This window comes from Phaethon aethereus (assembly GCF_964289735.1).
Source record: "Phaethon aethereus genome assembly, chromosome: 1".
Classification (NCBI taxonomy): Eukaryota; Metazoa; Chordata; class Aves; order Phaethontiformes; family Phaethontidae; genus Phaethon; species Phaethon aethereus.
The window spans coordinates 69,908,397-69,929,683 of record NC_138575.1 but is presented as its reverse complement, the minus strand read 5'-3'; the positions used below and the strand labels follow the sequence as shown (position 1 = coordinate 69,929,683).

The following is a 21,287-nucleotide window of genomic DNA, read 5'->3' as shown; positions in this document are numbered from 1 at the left end:
ACTTTCAAGAGAACTACATCTGAGAAAGAATAGTAATATGGGGCTCGGGAAAAAAAAAAAAAAAAAAAATTGTGACTCTTCTAAGAGGAAGTCCTAGAAAGCGTGTAAGAAGGAGAGAGGGGCTGGGTAGGAGTAAAGTCAACACAGAATTAACAAGAAAAAGTAAGACCGAATTCTGTGGGATTGGAGAGCAAAGTTTTGAGCTGAGGATGAGGAAGATATGAGGTTAGACCTGGGATGAGCTCTTAACTTCAGTGATCCCCTAGATGTTTAACATGAAGGACAAGCATGATTGTCAGCCATGATTGTTCTCATCTTTACCAATGTCATAACTGGTGCTTCAGACAGTATTTGCCAACCCTGATGTATCAAGGTATCACTGAAGGTAAGATGAGGCATGAGGTACCTGTGTTTATATATCTGGATTCCACTCCTTATGACACACCACTGAATTTAAACCCCAAACAAGAAAACCTTGTGTAATCTTAAATTATGTGAGGTCAGAATCTTTGTTCTTGTCCTACGGAGCTGTGCCAACTTAGTTGGAAGTGCTTGTAGGTTATAATCATACCCCATGGTGCAGCTACAGTAGCAGAATGCCACAGCCCAATGGACAGGACAAAACTTTCATATAGGACCTGCTGAAGTACTGAATATTATCAATGAAGTCTTAAATTCAAAGCTAAAGTAATCCAAACTATCATTGAGATGTTGCCCTCCCAGAAGAAACAGTTTTTTGAGCTCATAACTCAAAATGAGTCATGCTTGATTAACTTCACTTGGGCCAGGAGACTAATCATGGATGCTATTTATAATTTATTTAAGTAAAGTCACAGAGAACATTAGAATAACATTCAGAATGGAAAACATATCATAGCCTTAACATAGTGTCACTATTACAACGTAATGAAAACAGAGAACTAGGAACCTTCTCTATTAGCAGGTGTTGCCTTTTTTTTTTTGGGGTGTGTGTGTGTCTACTCTCCAGTGAAAAAGTTATTAAATATATGTGAGACTCCAATCCAGAGAGCAACTGTCCAGCTCAGTTATTGGTGGGGTAATAGATCAGGAAGTTTCACCTCCTCCTTCTCCTCACAGCTGCCCCGCACACATGCACACACACACAGAGGCCAGGAAACTCTATGCCTATAGCACCTACCTTGGGTTTGAAGGCGATTAATTTCAGGACCATCTCAACAGTGAAGAGGCCAGTGAAGAGCATGTTGAGGATGTTCATGGCTTCCTTGAACATGCAGCTCTGACCGTAGTGCTGAAAAATAGCATCCCGGCAGCAGCGTGAGGAACAGACACACCAGCTAGTTAGGAATCCACAGGACTCCTGCTGATCTCCCTTCATGATGAGGTCCTCTAAAGTAAACCCACCATGCTCAATTTTTTTTTCAGCTTAGAATTCCTACCTCCCTTCACCCATAAGCATTTCCATACCTATAGCCATTTTTGCCATCTGGCTTGTGGATCGCCTATTATTTAAAAAAAAATCTTTTTGAGTGGGGGTTACCAAAATCACACTTAGCATTCCAGCTGAGGGCTCATTATAAATTTGCATAATGGTACAAGACAGTCTCCAATTGTATTTGTTATCTCACCCTTCCATAACACTGGGATTACTTTTTTGTTTGATTGCTACTGCACAGTGAACAGGGGTTTCCTAATAATATCGAGCCATTCCCCAAGTAATTACACTTAATTCAGGATTCTGCTAAGTACCTGAGCAGCTCAAATCATATCTTTCCAATATGCATTATGCTGCATTTGTCAACTCTGAATTAAATTTGCAATCATGCTGCCTATTCACTTAACTTTATTAAGATCTTATGAAGTTACTCTCTGCCTTCTATTGATTAATTCAAATAGTGTCTTCTGCAAATGTTGCCACCTCACTCTTCATATCCCTATTTCCAGATCATTATACTTAAGACTGATTGCACTGCCTTATTCTAAGGTCATCTTCCTGTTCATGTTATAAGACCCCAGGTGTAGCTGCTTAACTTTGATAAACTTTAACCGTCTGTGATGAATTTTCATATTCTGCATTGGCTCAGGGTGATTTATTTAAAGGAGTTTCAGTTAAAATAATTCAGCTGCAGCCAAAAGCCAGGCCAGGGTAAAATATATCGTTGAGGTGTTTTCAAAATTTCTTGTAACATTTTCCTAGAAAGAGTCTAGTACCTGCAGGACTCTGCTTAAAAGCTTGGAATTTTACTGGAATGTGGCTTTGTGTTTGCTGTCCCTTACATTGTTTGACCTAAATCTGGCCACTCTATAAGCCTTTGAAAACCCATACTTTGCTCAAGATAGACATAGACTTCCTAGAATCTCCAGAGATGTTGTGCTGCCTGTGGGCTCGCAAACATCTCACAGCTTCTAGCTCTAGCTGCCCTGGGCGTGCACCATTGCAACTGAGCATGCTTCAAAGCTTCAGAGTGAACACAATAGTCCCTCTGTTGCTTCATGACAGCAGGGCAGTAGATACTTCAGCTGAGAGCAGAGCACTTTCTTGTGCTTACGCTACCTCACTCCCTTGTTGGTACCTCAGGCAAGGCAGCAGAAGCAGCCTTTTCAGTGGGGACAGGAAAGAGCTAGACCAGATGAATCAAAACTAGGAGGGTCAAGAAATCTGGTGAGATAGGACTGGAGACAGTGAGAGAAAATAAGGTGGAAACTGACTGTGAATATAGACTTAGACTGTTAGTGAGTTATAGGAAACCGAGGCTAGTTTTAAGGGGAGGCTGGGAGTGGGGCAGACTGGGATTGATCCAGTGGAAAACGTAGGCGTGGGATGCTAAGGTCAAAAGGGAAGTTAGTGCAAGAGTGCATAGGGAGTTGGACTCACAGTAAGGGACTGTGAACAAAGTTCAGCAGACAATCAAATGGAAAAGGCAGAGAGAGATTGGAAAGGAGGTCCATGGAGGGGTAACTGCAACTGGGAGTCTGTGGAGTGATGAGAAGAGAAGGACTGGTTGAGAAATGGGGATCTGGACTGTCTGGGCCACAGACCAGGGAAGGGAGTTCAGAGACTGACTCAGTGAGGAGGAAGGATGGGTTTCAGGGAGGAGAGTGATGGGCAGACTAGCTCTTAAGCAGACAGAGCGTAGACGAGAACAGGGCTCAAGTAGCCAAGGAAACTGGGAGTGCAGAGATAGGCTTAGCAGGTGGAGTCTGGGACTGACTGAACATGAAAGGGAGATGAGGGAGGCCTTGGGCAGAGACAGACTGGAACGAACAAGCCAGGAAAATACCGACTTGGGGAAATGTACAGAACTGTGTGTGTCTATGAGGGCCCATTTCCTGACTGAAAGGAACGCGAGACTTCTTTTTGGTAAGCTCGCTCCTTAGTAAAGGTTTTGACTCCTTCTCCTTTACTGCTGTTCCACCCGCACATGGTACTCTACTACCTCTCTTTGCTATTCTTGTAGATCCAGCTGCAAATGCTTCTTTGGTGGATTCACATTAGATGGTTGGAAAACCTTCGCACAGTAAGGAAAATGAGTACACAGCATAGTGGGTAGTAAGGCAATCAGTAGCATCAGTAGTGAAGCAAGTTAGGCAGCACCTATCAAGAAATGCTTTAGGTGGAGCTGATCTGGCCTTTAGGCGATGGGATAGACAATACGGCCTCTAGAGGTTCTTTCTGGACAGTTTCTATGGTTCTTAACACAGAATAAAGGAGATAACAGGGCTTTCCTACCCTCTATCCCCAGTTTCCTTTGTTGCCTTGTTTGTCAAAATACATACTCTCTACTTTTTAACACAGAAAACCCTAAAATTTAAAATTCAGATCTCAGATGAGTGACAGTTCCAGGCTTATTCCTGCATTTCACAGAAGACAAGTCAGAATTGAGAAGTTCCTTGTTATTATAGTGGCCACTGAATTGGTCTGTGATGTAACTGCTGGTTTTTTTCATTTGCTTGTTTTTAAGGACTTAAAACAGACTTGCTGAAAGTGTCAGATATTAGCAGGAAGAGGAGGAGAGGCAGATTCCTAATTTTAACTAAATGTCATCAGGAGTAAACACGGTACAATGGTTTTTATCATGTCCCTTCCCCTCTCCCTCAATACATGGTGTGAAGATGAAAGTAGGTCTCAACCTCCGCCATTTCTACATTTTCCCCAACAAAGTCTAATAATCCATCACGTGTAAGGTTTTCTGCTTGCTTACTTACTTGCATGGCCAGGCAGATGGTGTTCAGCAGGATCAGAACGAACATCAGGTATTCAAAATAGGTGGAGTTGACCACATACCAAACTTTGTACTGGTACTGGTTTTTAGGGATGTATCTCCGCAGAGGCCGGGCCTTCAGGGCATATTCTACACACTGGCGCTGTGAAAGAGGCAGGGTAGATTTAAAAATCAAAAATGAAATACAGGGTTGGTCAGCTACCTCCAAATATAATAAAAACACAATGTGTTTCAAGTTTTTTACCAAAATGAAAACGCTTGGTAGAAGAATTTCTGTTAGGTCGTAATCGGAATGTGTATATTCTACCTGTTCCATATGCATTTACTTTGGCCAGACAATGCTAAATGTCGTGTTATCTAATCTCAGTGAACCAAATAGTATAGCACACATTTTTAAGTAAATGTTGTCCCTTGAGCAAATCTTACAGCAAGGTTTTTTTCACTTGACTCCTGAAAGATGGCAGTGAAGCCAGCTTAGTGTTTCATCTTGTTGGCAATCTTCACATGCTCCTCTCTGTATGTATTTCTCTCTTAAATGCTTATTCTTGATGTATTTTCCGTCTTTAGTGGTAACAAGTTGTTGTAAATTACCTGGTTTTTGTCCAGCTCACAGTTCTTGTACTCTTGTTCTCCTTGTTCCTGAAATGTGACGATGACGAAACCAACGAAGATGTTCATCATGAAGAAAGCAATGATGATGATGTAGATAATAAAGAAGATGGAGATCTCAACCCTGTGATTATAGATGGGTCCCACATCCTCCATGTGGGAATCAATAGACCTATACAGCAACCTGAAAGCAAACAGGAGCCCAATGCAGAGAAAATCTGTAACTGCCTTGAGGCCTTAGAGGTGATGTTATAAAGTTTAACTTTGTGATTTTTTTCTACTTGTATCAAAATTGCTTCACTCACAGATGTGCAGACTTGCAAAAGAGAAGACATGGCTCTTACTAACTTTACACTTTTGAACCTGTTCAGGGGTGAAATATTTTCACAGCTGAACAATTAAAATTTAAACCAAAAGCATGCCCTTCACTTAGCAGAAGACAGAAGAGTCTGTGTTGTTGGCAACTGAGTTGTATGAGAACAGGGGATGTCAGCACTTTTAACATTTGTTAACACTGCTGTTGGCATCACCCGGTAACACAGTTTAGGGTCAACCCCCTGATATTCTGCATGCCCATGTCACTCCAACAGAGTGGAGCTGTGAGAGTCCTTGGTCCCGTGGCACAAACAGCACAGCCTGGTAAAACATCCCATGTCTGCCCATACTGCAGAGATAGCACTGCTGTGCTTCATCCCTGCTGGCTCCATCGGGAAACTTGCAACACCTAGCAATACTAGTAAGTGCCTGACAGGTATATTATATCCATTCATACACGTAATATTTGTAATAAATATTTCTATCACTGCTACTACTGGCAATCATTTTTTAAGAACTAGAGACAGTGCTGTGCACTGTTTACAAGTACAGGAACAGCAATTTCTGCAGGCCCTGAGGAATTTACAAAGTAGATAATACTACAATGACTGCTGCTACTATTGCTACATTTAATGCTTTAGACGTATTTAACTACTTAGAATGGGAAAGACTATGCTCTACATTAGGATTTTCTCTTTTGAAATGAATGAGGACATTACTAGTGTTGCACTGGCCCAAGAAGCACTCACTCTGGCCAGCCCTCAAAGGTTGAGACAGTGAAGAGGGCCATCATGGCAGTCAAGACATTGTCGAAGTCAAACTTGCTGTTCTCCCAGCTCCGGGGCTGTATCATCGGCTGGTTGACCTCACCATCCTTGTACGTAATGTAGTACCCTCTGTGGATGGAGAGCAGAGAGACAACATGGCAGAACTGCGCTTCCAGTACGAGGCCTGAGAGTGAGTGGCCAGTGAAGGGTGCTAACTGGGAAAGGTCAGACTCACCTGCATTCTGCTGCTGTCTGCTTGGAGCTATCAGTGCAGCTGTACAGCTTGCCCTTGAAAAGGAAGAAAGAGGAATGAAGCTTCCTTTCCTGACAGTGCAAGGGTTAGGGCAGATCATGTAGCAAGGAGACTGCGTTTACTACTTGCTTAACCAACTATGAATGTTTACATGCTCTTTTGCAGGTAGGTGTGAGCAAACTGGATCAAGAGTCGCCTGCATCTGGGTAGTTCAGAACACAGACTTTCATCTGCTTGCACAGTACTTTTATGTGTATGTCCTGAGGTGCATGACCAGAGTGCTGCAGAACATTAGCTGTCAGAAGGGTGGTGAAGGGCAAAGAAATAAAAGCAGACATAAAAAAGTGAATGAATAACCTCCCGTGATTATCTGGCATGCCCCTTCCTCTACAAGATGGCAGCCAGACAGCCTGCAAGTACGAATCCTTTAGAACAGCCCCCTTCACTTCCCTGGCACTAAGTCATGCCACAAGCTATTTAGGGAAGAAGGTAGTTACTGATGTTACTGATGATTTCTTATGAGTACAGACGAAGGGCAGGAGTTCTGAATATGTCTGGTCCAGTTCTGGGGAACTCCTGGTAGCAGGAGCCCAGGTAACACTGACAGTGCACCAAATGTTTTGTCTTTCACACAGAAGACTCCATCTCCCCTTCCTCAGGCTTCTTCATGCTATTTTAATTCCCACCCCAGAATACAGCTTAGTGTAATGGATGAATGAATGGGCCCAATGGTTTTACCTTAAACAACTGAACTCCAATGCAGGCAAACATGAACTGCAGCAAAGTGGTGACAATCACAATGTTTCCGATGGTTCGGATGGCGACAAACACACACTGGACCACATGCTGCAAATGGAAGATAGGAACAAAAGTAACTTGCAGGATTGTTTTGAGCTGCTCTGGCTAAGGGAGAAGCCCAAGACTAAAAATACAAATAAAAGAATTTTATTTAACTATCACCCATTAAGTAATGTCTCAGGAAAGGGGAGAGAAGACCCACTTGTTATGTTCCTCACAGTACTCTTAGGAGCAGACAGAAAGGGATAAGAAAATAACAGATTTCAGCGCTCTCAAACTTCCAGCAGCACTGACTTACATAGCTGGGCACTCACCAGCCCACAGGAAGGAGTTTATCTAATATAGCAAGACTATGTTAAAATAGGCTTGTGAGCCCACCTGTAACCCTAGCAAACTACATCATTTAACCTCAGCAGTGATGCTGGGCTATCCAGCTGGAAAACATCTTGGCAGAAAATGACCTGGGATCCTGGTAGACACGAAGTTGAACATGAACCCTCGTTGCAAAGGCCACGAATGGTATCCTGGGCTGCATTAGGCAAAGTGCTTCCAGCAGGTTGAGGGAGGTGATCCTTCCCCTCTGCTCAGCACTGGTGAGTCCACACCTGGAATACTGTGTCCAGTTCTGGGCTCCTCAGTACAAGAGAGCCATGGATGTACTGGAGGGAGTCCAGCGAAGGGCCACAAAGATGATTAAGGGACTGGAGCATCCCTCCCATGAGGAAAGGCTGAGAAAGCTGGGACTGTTTAGTCTAGAGAAGAGAAGGCTTAAGGGAATTTTGTCAACGTATAGAAACAACTGAAGGGAGGGTGCAAAGAAGACAGAGCCAAGCTCTTTTCAGTGGTACCCACAGAAAGGACAAGGCAATGAGCACAAACTGAAACACAGGTGTTTCTTCCAAACATTGGGAAACACTTCTTTACTGGGGAAACACCTTTTAACTCTGAGGATGACTAAGCATTGGAACAGGTTGCCCAGAGAGGTTGTGGTGTCTCCCTCCTTGGAGATACTCAAAAGCTACCTGGGCATGGTCCTGAGCAACCTACTCTTGTTTGAGCAGGGTTGTTGGACAAGACAACCTCCAGAGGTCCCTTTCCAACCTCAACCATTCTGTGATTCTGCTGAAACACTACTTGAACCATTGCAAAAGTCGTTGTAGCTTGAAATAATTTGAATTTATAGTTTACAGAATGCATTGGGACTCTTCTAACCTTTAGTCCTTTGGCTCTATTGATGGCCCTTAGTGGTCTAAGCACTCGCAGAACACGCAAGATCTTCACCACATTGATGGCACTGGACCTGAAAGAAAGTATTGGAAGGTTTGAGAGATACAGCAATATAGGGGGTGTGCTGTGAGAGCAGATGGATTTCACACACTCTTTCTTGTTTGAAATCCTACATAGCCTTAGACTGCTTAGGGTAGTTAGAAAGTCAACTCTTTGCTATGGCACTTCAGGGGTAAGGAAACTACTCTCTGATGTTATCTTCCTGCTTCGGACAGGCTCAGTATACATTCTGCTGGCTTTCACCATCGCTGCTGTATTAATCAAAGGAATAGAACATGGGCAGGGTCTTTTTTTAAACTGGGCAAGCTGCCAAATACTCTGTAGATATCTAATGGAAATAGTGCCAAGATGTAGTCATCCCAAGACATTTTCAGATAAGGCTCAAAGAAGCACTCCACTGAAATATTCATAGAAGAGTGGAAACTCCAGGTAACTCCAGCATTAAAGGTATACCACCCACCTGGAGTTTGATCCTGCAGTGTGTTTGGCCTCTGATCCCACAAATCAATTCAGTGTGTACATAAATTTAAGGATGTGGAAACTCCCACTGATTAGGATGACTTATGTACTTAAAATTAAGTAGTGAACACAACTATCTGCTACAACAAAGCTCTCTGCATCTTCCAAGACCAAAACCCTGGCTGAGAATCTTCTCCATGCTGTATGACATCAGGCCCTCCTACTGATTTTGGGAACAATTTTTTGCTAGCATATTAAGAGTCTAGTTACACCTGTAAGAAAGAAACAGCAGGTCAAAAAGAGCACTATGCCATTCTTAAGACCATGCCTGAAAGCCCAATGGACCTGACAAATCCTTGTGCTTGACTTCACTCTGGAACATAACATACATGAGCTGCTAACTTATAACGGTAACAGTTAGGGAGCCTATTTCTTATCAGAAGTGATACTACTTAGGAAACTCCCCACCTGACACATAGAATTCCACATAGTCAAGTAAATCTATAAACTTATTAAGCAAATTAACAGAACAACCAATACAAAGTGGCTTGACAGAAGCAGGATCAGCTGTCACTACCACCAGTACTCTGCAGATTCTCATACAGCTCTTCAAGTGCTTGATGGTCTTCCACTGACCAAAACCCACCACATCTTAGGAAGTAGCAAACGTTATCACCCCACTTTCCAAAGAGGTTATGAGAGCTCTGAGAGGGAACACTTAACTGCCCTAAATTGATAAAGTGAATGAGAAATCTTGGAACAAAGCTAAGTGTCATGATTCCCAGTGGACCAAGTTTCTTGTTCTCATTTGCTCTTTCTGGAAGATCCCCCCTCCAGGTCACTAGTGTAGCATTTCCCAGTTATTACCTCCCTTCTTGAGGATGAATTTTAATGGTCTTGAATCGTCTGAGGAAAAATACCTCCAGGCCCACGAAAAAAATCTTACCCAGATAAGACAACGAGACTGAGGTATCACCTTCCAACCCAGCCCTATGATTCCAAAAAACAAGGCAGTTGAAAATAGCTCACTCACTGGATCCCAAAAGAGATGAGAGAAACGCTGACCACCAGCAGGTCTAAGATGTTGAAATAGTTTCTGCAGAAGGAGCCCTTATGGAGGAAAGCCCCGTATGCGGTCATCTGCAGGAAGGCACATGAAGACACAAACACACTTTGCCATTAGCATCTGTTCAGAAACCAAACCCACCTGGTTGTGCTCACAGCATATAATTGGGGAGGGGCAGTATTTCTAACATAGCAGGCAGTTTACCCCCAGACCCCAAAGGAGAAGTTGAGTCCCCATTGAAAGAAAAGAGAGTGAAGAAGACAGTAAGGCAACTATGAAAGACCTAACTAGGGAAAGCCAATACTAGGTTCAGCAAGGAAAATATGCACTTTGAGTGCATAGAATACATAATATTTAGAATCAGCAAAGCAGCAGAATGACTGCTTGCAAAAATTACTCTTTGCAATTATATGTTTTTCCCTTTTTCTTCAACGGCAGAAGACACTTTTGAGTATGATGCTTGTATTATACAAAGGCCTCTTTACCTAAACCGAATAAAAAATATAAAATAAAAAGGGTTCTTTTGTAATGTTTTTCAAAGCTTAGACCAGCTGCAGTGGACAGTTGAGCTCTTTTGCCTCCATGAAGAAAAAACAGAATCCCTCAAGGATTTGATAATTTAGAGCTGAACTGAAGCAACAGGAGGAATTCCTTCTTTCTTCAGTTTGCTCCTTCTGTTCAGCTCAATTGTGTATGTCTTTTCGTACCCCTACCCAGCTTCCTCCATTTTTATTCTAGAATCAGTTGCATTTTCCCCTTGGTTTTCCTCACAAAGCCCAAGGTAAGATTCTTCAAGACAGAGTGGTTTCTTTGTGGAGGTAATCATTATGAACATCACCCAGTAGAGGAATTTTTTAGATTTTACATACTTTACAAGGGAATCTCTGCCCCTTCTAGGTATGAAGGGATATTGAATATCTGTTGGTGTTGGGGAGGATGTCACAGCTCCAGAATTGGATTAAGTGACAGTGGAAACAGAAATGGATCTCAGCACACACAATGTCAGACTTAAATATTTCTGAGCTCAGAATTTGAATTTTAGACTGAGCTCAGTTACAGAATGTGACTAAATGAGTCTGGCATGGTTACAGAAGGTTAGGCAATGTGGGTATTTGTACCACCTACCTTAGACTTTGTGAGCGATCTAATGTAGCTGCTTTGAAGAAACCCCATGACCACAACTGCTAATCTCCCTCTATTACCTGGGTTAGGAACACAGGCTTCTAAATTTGGTCCTCTTAGATCTCATCTAAGTTAGTTGTCTAAAGTAACTTGGTGCAGACACCATGAGACTGTTCCTCAACGACAAGCTCTAGCCAGACTCCCAGTGGAGAGGTGTGAACTAGAAATTCAAACTGGAGTTTTCTGGCTCCAGCTAATAACTCCAGATGGCATACCTGCTAGTGATTTCTAGCCATGCCTACCTGTGACAACTTTATTCAGAGGAAGGTGGAAGGGCACATGGTATATCAGATTATTTTTTTCACCAAACATCATGACATCAGGGAACTGACTATAAATCAGTCAGACAGAACTTAGAAGGGGAGGAAGTATAAACTCTGGTCTTGGCTTAGAATTTATACTTATAGACACATTCAATTGGGGAAGCGGGGAGGGGATCTTGCCATAACAAAGGTGGTAAAGATGCTCTTTACTGGTTAGATTTTGTATGGCAATCTTGAAAGAAAGGAGACACCATTGAAATCAGGAGGGGAAGCGCTGCTGAGTTTAAGTTCTGTACAAACTGTGGTTCTCTCAAGCCTTCTGAGAGAGATTTTATCTTAGAAGAGACTCTCAGAGAGTGTATAATTTATGTCTGCCTCCCATCTGGGGCACTGAACAAGCTTTTAGGATGCCAATTAGAAAACAACTGGTGGTCACCTTGCTAACATTCACCACACTCCACCATGGCAGTGTGAGGGTTGCAGGTGTCATCAGCAACATGAGGGCAGATGAAGCTTGTTTCTCTACAGCCTTGAACATCATATGGCCATTTATTCTTTTGTTTCTTACCATTTACACTAACTTTGCTATTGTGCAAAACATTGTGCTCAATGCAAGGCAGCAGAGAAACTCACCCTGAGAAACCAAGCAACTTGTGAGGCAGGAACTGACAGGGTAAGAACAGAAGAATTTCTTAAACATTTGTAGTCCTTGCATTCCACTTGAACCCAGAGAATATTCAAGGGTGTTGACATAAATCCACTGAAGTTAGCAGGAGGACATCGGGAAGGCTCGGGTACTATGCAGTACACTCCTCTGATGATAACAGAGCAATATGCCAACGAGTTGGATTAGGTTCTGCTTCCACTGAAGTCATTAGGAGTGTTACCATTTGCTTCAGTGGGAGTAGAATTCATAATTGTAAGTTCAAACAGGGGCCTTGAACTATGGTTTTATTCTTAAATGTTGCTGTTGAGATGTTTTCTTTTTTTGACAGGCCTGGTTGATCAGCCATTTGGTATGTGAATGTTCAGATTTATTGTGTAAACACAGATGCACACTGCACACAAGCATAATAGGTACACCTCTTTGGAGAACATTATGGCTTTGGTGATTTTAAGTCATATGAAAAAGGACGTCCCTCTACAAGAATATGTGGGGGCTACCCTGCTTGCCAGCCTCCAGCATGGATACTGTTATTAGGGTCTTGAGCTGCAAGATTTGAGCAACTCTAAGGTATTGCCTGCCAGCACTTAGAACTAGCTTGCTGAGAAAAAAAACAAGCTGCCAAGTGAACCTAGCATTTAGAAAGCCAGAACTTCGCTCAATTACTGTTATTTAAATTATTAGCCTACCAATTTGGGAAAATCAGAGTTAAGAACAAGGCAGACTATTTTTATTCTCTTCCAAGCTAAAGCTTTCTCCTGCACATTTTCCTTGGTATAGAGCACGTTCCTGTGAAATGAGAAGCCAGGTTTAAAACAGGAGATGCAGCAATTTTCATTCACAGCTTCGGTCTTCGGTGTTTCAGTGATTTGTACTGCTGGTTACCTCTCCACACCTAAAAATTGAGCTTCTGCACTGCTCTCCCTGTCTCCTACTTGACTGTGTACCCTGTAACCTCACAGAAGTCATTGGCCACCCTCTGGCCTGGCCTTATGACTTGTGCAGAATGGAGACCTTCTCTTTGGGTGTAAGAGGAGGTGTATGTGCTCAGGGATCCTTGCAGAGCAAACAAAACCTGTTTTGGAAAGACTGGCCAGGGTAGAGAAGAGAAATCTATGGGGTGATGCCCTTTTTCTTGGTCCTCTCTTACTTTTCCCAACAGGATCATCCTTTCATTGTGTTTCCACTAAAAAGTATTGTTTTGATATAGGCCCTGAATTACAAGTTACAATCCAAATTTCACAGAAGGCTTTTTAAGCAACTGCCAAGACAATAAAATGAAAAGATAAACAATCCTTTGTGTAGAGATAGTAACGGGGTTAAAAAAAAAGAAAAAGAGAGCGTGAGAGAGAGAAAGAGAGAAAGAGAAAGAGAGAAAGAAAGAAAGAAAATGAGTGTATTGCTCAGATTGGTTACCTTAAGAATAATTTCTAATGTAAAGATACTAGTGAAGACATAGTCTGCATTGCCTAGGATCTGAAAAATAAGCACAATCGGGTTAGTGGTACTGAGCGTGACCCAGGAACAAACAGGCGTGTGTGTTAGCAACAGATAGTGGCAGAAAACTAGTAAGCTTGTGAACAGGTAATGGTAGAGAAGATGGGCACTTTACCTTCAGAGCAATTTCAATGGTGAAAATGACAGTAAAAACTATATCAAAATAAAAGAGAATCTGTAAAAACAAAAGGGAATAGGAGCGGGGAGGGTAGATCAGTGACTGATCACTCCAATGGGAAATCACAGTTCAAAATCAAATACATATGCCTTTTAACAAGGGAACAAGGAGGACTATATAGGAAATGGTTTTGTAACGACGTCCTGTTGAATGCAGTGAAGGTCCTGGCACAGAGGACAAGAAGCACATTACATGAAATCTTTTCTGAGTTACAATCCTATGAGGGCTCTAGAGGCAAAATAACTTTGTGGTGGTTCTTGTAGGATTTCTTTTCTTTTTAGTCTGATAAAGCACAGATGATTTAAGGGTTTTCCCAAATAGACTTCCAAACTGAGAATACAAGGATGCCTAGTCTCTCAGTGGAAAAATGAGATCCTTTCTTATTAACTTCCATTCGGGCTTGTTCTGTGCCTCTTGCAAAAGAAGAAAACTGCAAATTCATGTTCTAGCTATTTTTTTTCTCTATCCTGCTTTGCCCTGGATTAGGATGAATAACAGAGACTCTGCCAATTGAACAGAATCCCAGCTCTTGTATTGCCACCATAATTTGGTCGTGTGCTAAAGGTGCCTAACTTAGATCTTGCATCTTTCTATTGGCATCCTGCATAACAGGCAAGCTGAAACACTCATCATTCCTATGAATTTAGACCCAGTGGTGGGGATATGGGTGGCATGCATAGCAGACCACAAAAAGTGGCCCTAGAGTGTCACAGAAGGCAACAGCAAGTCTGGAAGTGTAAAGTGATTTTCAAGGTAACAGCATCAAGGACCAAAACGTCTTTCACTGACGATCAGTTGACATCCCACAAAAGCAAATGGGACCTTTCTCATTGACTAATGGGACCAGAACTGAACTCTCTTTGATTCCAATGTATTCCTATATCCCAAGCCATTTTAGTGTTATCTACACTACAAATGGTGAAAATCAAAAGTAACATGCCCTTGGATTACTGTTGGTTTAGCTTAACAAAGTTCTCAACTGGTAGGCTGGTGTATGGAAACTGTAGAAAACTGGTAACTTGTGAAATTTAAAACTTTACTTTTAAAACACTAATAAACATACAGCAGTAAACTGCCCTCTCCCATCCCACAGGTGTTTATTGTATCTCAATGCTCGTACCCTAACTCAGATTTATAGGTGGCTAGGTTCTTACAGCTTGGTATGCTGTGGGCAGTGGGGTAGCTACTGCAAACTACAGGATTCTTTTAGATTGCACTATTTAAGCATGATCCAAATCTGGACTAGTTTACAGACAATGAATGTCAAATGGGGGGATGTATCACTTACTGCTGCTGTGTAACTTAAAATTCTTCAGGTCACTGCTCAATTTTTCACCCCAAGTTTTTCCTCACTTCTTCAAGGCTGTCTTGGGCTCTATCAATTTTTGCAACTTAGAGAATTAAAAAAGGGCCATTTCAAGGATGGACAGATCTCAATTGTATCCTGTATTAATTTACACACATTACAACTGGAAATTACAATTCAATGTCCTCTTGCATTGCTGCCTTGTACGTCCTGACATTTAGTTATCATATCAATGGAATAATTTCATAATCAATGGGCCAGATTCATGAGTACTCTCAGGCCGCTTTGCATGACTCCACCAACATGAAGCAGCCATAAACTTGATTGAAGTGGATGATTAAGCTGTACCTGAGCTGCTTTACATCACCAGAGCACTGCAAAGCAGCTAGAGCATACTGGTGAATCTGGCCCCAAAGCTGCAGAGAGTAAAGTCGTCCCTTATAGATGAAATCGTGCCTAATGAAAATGATCACTGCTCCACCTGTGCAGGCAGTACCATTTATCAGCATTATTATTATCTAAATATGAATTTACTCTAGAATATATTCAAATGAACGAGCACCTTGCCAAGGTGCAAACAGGAGAATGTTGTGAGCACATCAAGTCTTAGGACTTGCTTGGGCTTTAAAGCCTGTTTGATCAGGCTGGGGAGGCACTTCCAAAAACTTGCTGCCTGAGCCCTGTGTGACACAAGGAAGATGCAGCCACTAGCCCACACCGGGACAGAAGCAGTGTCCAAACCTCTTCGCTAGCCCTTGCTGGAGGAGGTTCTCCCCGTTCCTCTCTTCCTGCTCTGGGACAGTTTGTGTCAACAGCAGCACTAGTCTGCAGGAGCCCTTGTGCACAGTTAATGCCCGATTACGTTGTCCCGGAGCGAAGGCAGAGGCAGTTTGCTTTCAGCTTGCTTGCTTGCTTTCCCTCCCAGGCCTCTGTGTGGGCACAGGGCAGGACACAATCCTACTGTTCTACTGTCAAAGTGTAAAAGGCAGACTACATTTGCAACCCAAACATCTTGTCAGTGTCCCCTCGTATGATACATTTTAAACATCTGTACCTGCAAAAATTAAACACAGATTTTTCATGCAACATCAGTGGCTTCAAATACACAAGGCAGCACTTTGCCCCAAACCATCAGCTCTTTTATCCAGGACAACCAGCTTTAACTACATTTTTTCTCATTTAAATCTCTCTGCTACAGATTTTGCGGTAGCTTTTGTGGCATGTCAGAAGCCCATATGCCAGCTGACATCATGCTGCAGCACTAATACATACTGACATACATTTATCCCTACGTGGTGGGCACACTCAGCCGTTGACAGGTGGGTCATTGGTGGCACAGGTTTGACTGTATCATTTAGTATCCTCCTTCAGGACAAAATTCAAAGCAGCTTTGAGATAAGCTCAGGAATAAACCTCCATTAACACCTTCTCTGCATGCACATATGCCTTTAAATGCACTGTCAAGCCAGGATCTTTTAAGGAGGTAGAACGCTGAACCTTAAATTAAGGTTTTATTATTAAACGACAACAAAAAAATTTCCCACTCTTTAAGCCTAACAAGCTCTTCTAGCACAAAGATACAAAAATGCCACTGCAGACACCAGAAATCAGAAGTCTCACATATGACTGCTGACTTTTCTGATTTCTGCGATGATCCCAGGTTAATGGAAATGACCACTAGCAAAGTTAAGGGAGCACGGTACGTTTCAAAAGGTTAATAAGAATGGTCAGGAAAGAAGGTGAGAACGTATCTCTGTGCTGAATGCCCTCCTCTCCTCCCCCCAGGCTGGTGAGGAGAGGAGCACAGCATATTTTCTGAAAATTATCTCAAATTTACTGATAGCTTTGCAGCTTGTGTTCAAATAGCCAAATTCAAAACCTTGATGACACCAATTTCACCCAGGGTTAGTTCAAAAGAAAGCAAGGGGCAGGAGAGCAAATGTTCCAAAGGGAACCTCCAAATCCTCCCAATTAGAATTATCTGTATCCCAATCAATGTTTCTACAGCCCATTTCTAATGCCTTAATCCCAGGGAACGATAATTTTGCTTCAACCTCCTGTCCTTCTTTCCCCTATGCACACTCTGAAATGAACCAGAGGCCAAATTCTGCACTGACTCACGTTCCCTGCAAAACCCAATGATTTCACACACAGTCCACAAAAGGCACAGATCAGAGAAGAGAGTCACTCCCAAAGCCTCTGATGCAGTCTGTTCTGCCTTTCCTGGCTTCAACTCATGATCTGCTCGTACCACACAGTGAGGGAAGGAGGATGGGAAGCATACTTGGTTCCTAAAGGAGAGGTGTCGGACAGGGTCCTCAGCTGCCAGGGAGATGCTGCTGAGCAAGATGAAAAATAGGATCAGGTTGGTGAAAATGTTATCGTTAACGATTCGATGGCAGTGGACACGAAACCTGCAAGAGAGAGGAGAGGCACAACTTTATTTCTCGGAGAACAGCAAGACCTGGGAAACATCCCCCCCCCTCCTTTGCCAGCAGGACTGGGCCTGGAGGACAGTTCTGCGGAGCCGCTTCCCTCTGCCCCAGCAGCAGAGAGAACGATGGGCCCCGGCAGCCGTGCTTGGCCCTGCTGGGTGCTGGGCAGCCTCGGCTCTCCACGTCATGCAGCCGTGCACACGGAGCGATCGGCTGCCCGCAGGACTCACGCTTGCTGCGTTTGAATGGAGAACAGTCGCTCCCTCCTGACAGAGCCTTTTGTGATTTAGATGTGGCCTGAAACCTGCCAACCCAAAATTATATCCCTTGCTGTCATTCACAGAACCATTCCCCATTCATTTAAGGGGAAAGCAACAGAAAGGGGCTTTGGGGTGGCCGATGTCTTTCTGAGCTGGGGCTGAAGTGACACTGAGCAGGAGCTATGGGGGATCTACCTTGCCAACAGGGCACAGACCTAGCCAAATGGATATAGGGCAGGCTGGCATTTGCAGAGGGCTTCTGGGAGGACATCATGCCATGCAGGGCATCTACTAAACATCACCCTAACATGAAGTGCTTGATGCTCTTAGTGGGAAACCAGCAAGTAAAGAAGTAGCAGTCTCCCATCAAACAGAAGCATGCTTACTGGAGACCATTACAGTACCTTCCGTATGTTAGTATCAGGAGACAAGGAGTTAAACCTCATAACAGTCCTGTGCATAATTCTAGAAGCACTTCATTAATCTGTTTAGCTCTACTTTTGGCTGTTAAGCCTCCAAGCCCCTATTATAGCAATTTTACAGATGATTGCAGAGGTTAATTTACTTCTTCAACAAGTGACAGTGGGTGGGTGGCAAAGCTGGCATTAGAGTCCCTGAGTCCTAATCATCATCAGTCCCTCCCTGTTGCACATACCCAAGGAGGAGTGGCACAAGCCCTGCTGTGGAAAGACTGGCTCTGAATTCAGCTGGTTTTTTATAGACCTGCCTCATTTCGGGGCTGTGTTTGGAAGCCAAGTCCACAGGGGAGACGTTGGGATACATGGCACTGCGCAGACTACTGAGCAGCGAGCTCATTTCTGCACCCTTGGAAAGATATATTGTGTCATAGCTCAGGCAGTACTCACAGTACTGGTCTCACATACCCATGTTGGAAAGACAGGTGGGGCAATATGAAGCCAGATTGCAGGAGCACAAGGAAAGAGTGTGAGAGAAGAATTATTCTTCTCAGCCTCCCTTCAGAGCTATGGACTCTCATCCTCGTCCTCCCTTTTCTCATATGCTTGTTCTTGAGTGTAGGAATGAGCAGAGACACAAGAACTCCCTACTGGGAGTGGATTTTGAGCAGCCATTAGGACAGGAAGCTCCTACCTCACGCTTGACTGATTGCATGATGGTTTGCTTGCAATTTGGACCTGAATAAGGTGGGTAATGCCAATTACTGACTTGGCCTCCAGGTCGCTTATTTCCAAAGCTTTCATGATTTGTGTCTTCAATCAGCCTTGCAGGTGCGATGAACTCCCATTAAATATTGTCAGGGGGCTCCCTACAGTTGTGCTTTCATGAGGATTTCATGCCAGATCCTTTAAAAGAGAGATTGGTCAAAAGAGGTCTCTGGTATGAACTGCTAGAAGGGAGCTCTGCACCACATAACCTTTGGGGCCCAGTGTGGAAGGGGCACCTGTTCTCCACATCTTCGTTCCAGCTAAGCAGTCGCTTAAATACCTGTTGTTAGGACTGAAGATGAAAAAAGCACTGGCATCAGGCATGGGCACAGCCTTTTCCTTGAGGTGCAGCTCAGACATCGGGCGAGGCCGAGGGCCAACAGGCATTTCAGGTTCTTCCTCATCTTCTTCTGCTGCAAGAAGCATTTTTGTCTTTCAGTGCAAAATACAACCCACTCTGGAGTGCTGGGGCATTTGCCTCTGTCATAACTAAGGCTAAAAACTAAGAATCATTGAAATAGGATGATGAAAGCTTGAGAGTCCTTGCCCAATTCCTTTCTCCAAGGCAGCATCTGCTGCCCAGTGCTCGCCCTAGCAGACATTGATCCGGTCTCTCTGTAAAACCATTAATGGTGGTAAACCCACAATATCCTCACAACAGTCTCCTTAGATGCTTCACTGTCCCTTCTGCAAAAAAACCTTATTCTAATGACTGACTTGAATCTTTCTTGCTATGGTCTAAGTCCATTATTTATTTTCTTATTTTCTATGGACACAGAAAATAGAGAATTCCCTTCCTCTTACAGAAAGCTTTTACATGTGTGAGGAGCATGATTATGCCTCTGCAAGAATTTCTGGTTCCTAGAGCAAAACAACAACAGTGTTTCCTGAGGTGCTGTGTTCCCTAGGTCTCTGATCATTCTTGCTACTTTCCTCCAGATTATCTGCAAGATTAACCTGCAGTTGAGGTTTTACTGGTGCAGAGGAGAGCTGGCTTACTTCTTATATCTTGTAATACTATCTTCCTGTTTAAATGTCCTTCATGGGCACTTCTTTTCATTGCACTCTGGCATTAATTTGCCATCAGTTTCTGGTTTGCACAAAGCACAGGTCAAGTACCACAGAGCGGCTGCTTAGCCTGTCACTCCCCCGCTTTGCATTTGTGCTGCTGACTCTTCCTTAGAGTGGCACTTTGACCTCATCCTTATTGAACTGCCTCTTCTTTTCTTCAGACCATTCATCCAGATTATCAAGATCTGGTTTTCTCCTCTTTGTAAGTGGCTCCATGGAGCCACTGCCACAACAGGCTGCCCAGGGAGGTGGTGGAGTCGCCATCTCTGGAAGTGTTCAAAAAACGTGTGGATGTGGCGCTTCAGGACATGGTTTAGGGGACATGGTGGCGCTGGATTAATGGTTGGACTTGATGATCTTAAAGGTCCTTTCCAACCTAGTGATTCTGTGATTCTGTGATTCTGTGATCTGGGATTGTGTCTGGATGAGCGCATGTATGCCCCAGAGCAAACATGGAGCACGGGCACTTTGACTTATACCAATCAGAAATTCTTAAAATTGTCCCCTTTCATGACAATTCCCCCTTTCTTCAGTGGAGGGAAGACTGAAAAGGCAGGAACAAGGCTGAGACACTCAAACCTGATGCCTAGGGAGCAGATCTCCAGGCACTGTGCAGATCAGTGAGCACTCTCAAGGAAAAAATGCAGATGGGTGCTAAGTGCTATGTGAAAGAGAACTTCCCCCTTTGAGGATTTCTTCTACCTGCTGAAGTCAGATGCTGTTTTGTAAATGTCATGATAGGATTTTGCTATTTTAAAGATTCCAATCCTCTCAATCAGCAAGGCAGGGAAAAATACTTTGAGAAAGGAGCCTGATATATTAGATGCAACTGATTAATCTTCCAGCCAATGCAAAGGAGGAAACTCTAGTCAAAAGGTTTATCCTGAGTCCATAAAGTGAGATAAATTCCAGGAAAAGCCTGATCCTTTAGGGTCAGGTACTGTACTTGATCTGGTAATGGACGCATCAGAAAAGACAGATGAATCAGCACAGAACCTAATCTAGACGTTGGAGACAGGAGAAAAGTGGCCTTTTCAATGTTTACCATTATTACATGCAAATAGGATTCTTTCTTTACACGTCCAGTAGCAAGAGTTCAGCTCAGATTCACTTGATGGATTTTTGCATAAATGTTTGAGCGGGTACATAGAGTTTGTACTTTTAAGCTGGTCTATTGTTTAACAGCTTAATTTTATGTTGTAGTATAGTTTATAATACTGTTTCTACAGGCTTTATTAGTTAAAGAAACATTCTTTCAGAAGTAATTTTGTGCATAGTAGTTGTAAAATTGGTGTTAATGTTAATGGTCATATTTATATAGTATTACGATGCTTTGCACTTGCACCTTTTATCTATAGGTTTCAGAGTGGGCTGACAATGAACGAGGTAAGCAAATTCTTTTTCTTCTTCGTCCAGAATGCCAATGCCTATGATCACGTGGGATATTTGAGACTCTTACTTATAAAGACTAGTATTCTGAGTCCCTGTTCT

The 21,287-nt window shown here is 43.1% G+C and overlaps 1 protein-coding gene across 1 annotated transcript in view; it reads right to left on the bottom strand.

Moving 5' to 3' along the window:
- CACNA1C (calcium voltage-gated channel subunit alpha1 C) overlaps positions 1-21,287 on the bottom strand; it is a gene marked incomplete at its 5' end in the record, with an annotated part of 490,257 nt that overhangs the window by 67,953 nt on the left and 401,017 nt on the right. Inside the window, 12 exons of the mRNA XM_082008523.1 lie at positions 1,160-1,270; positions 4,186-4,344; positions 4,794-4,995; positions 5,876-6,022; positions 6,129-6,181; positions 6,885-6,992; positions 8,157-8,244; positions 9,724-9,830; positions 13,282-13,341; positions 13,478-13,537; positions 17,131-17,260; positions 19,006-19,138. Coding sequence (XP_081864649.1) covers positions 1,160-1,270; positions 4,186-4,344; positions 4,794-4,995; positions 5,876-6,022; positions 6,129-6,181; positions 6,885-6,992; positions 8,157-8,244; positions 9,724-9,830; positions 13,282-13,341; positions 13,478-13,537; positions 17,131-17,260; positions 19,006-19,138 — 1,358 coding nt within the window. The remainder of the gene's footprint in view (positions 1-1,159; positions 1,271-4,185; positions 4,345-4,793; positions 4,996-5,875; positions 6,023-6,128; positions 6,182-6,884; positions 6,993-8,156; positions 8,245-9,723; positions 9,831-13,281; positions 13,342-13,477; positions 13,538-17,130; positions 17,261-19,005; positions 19,139-21,287) is intronic.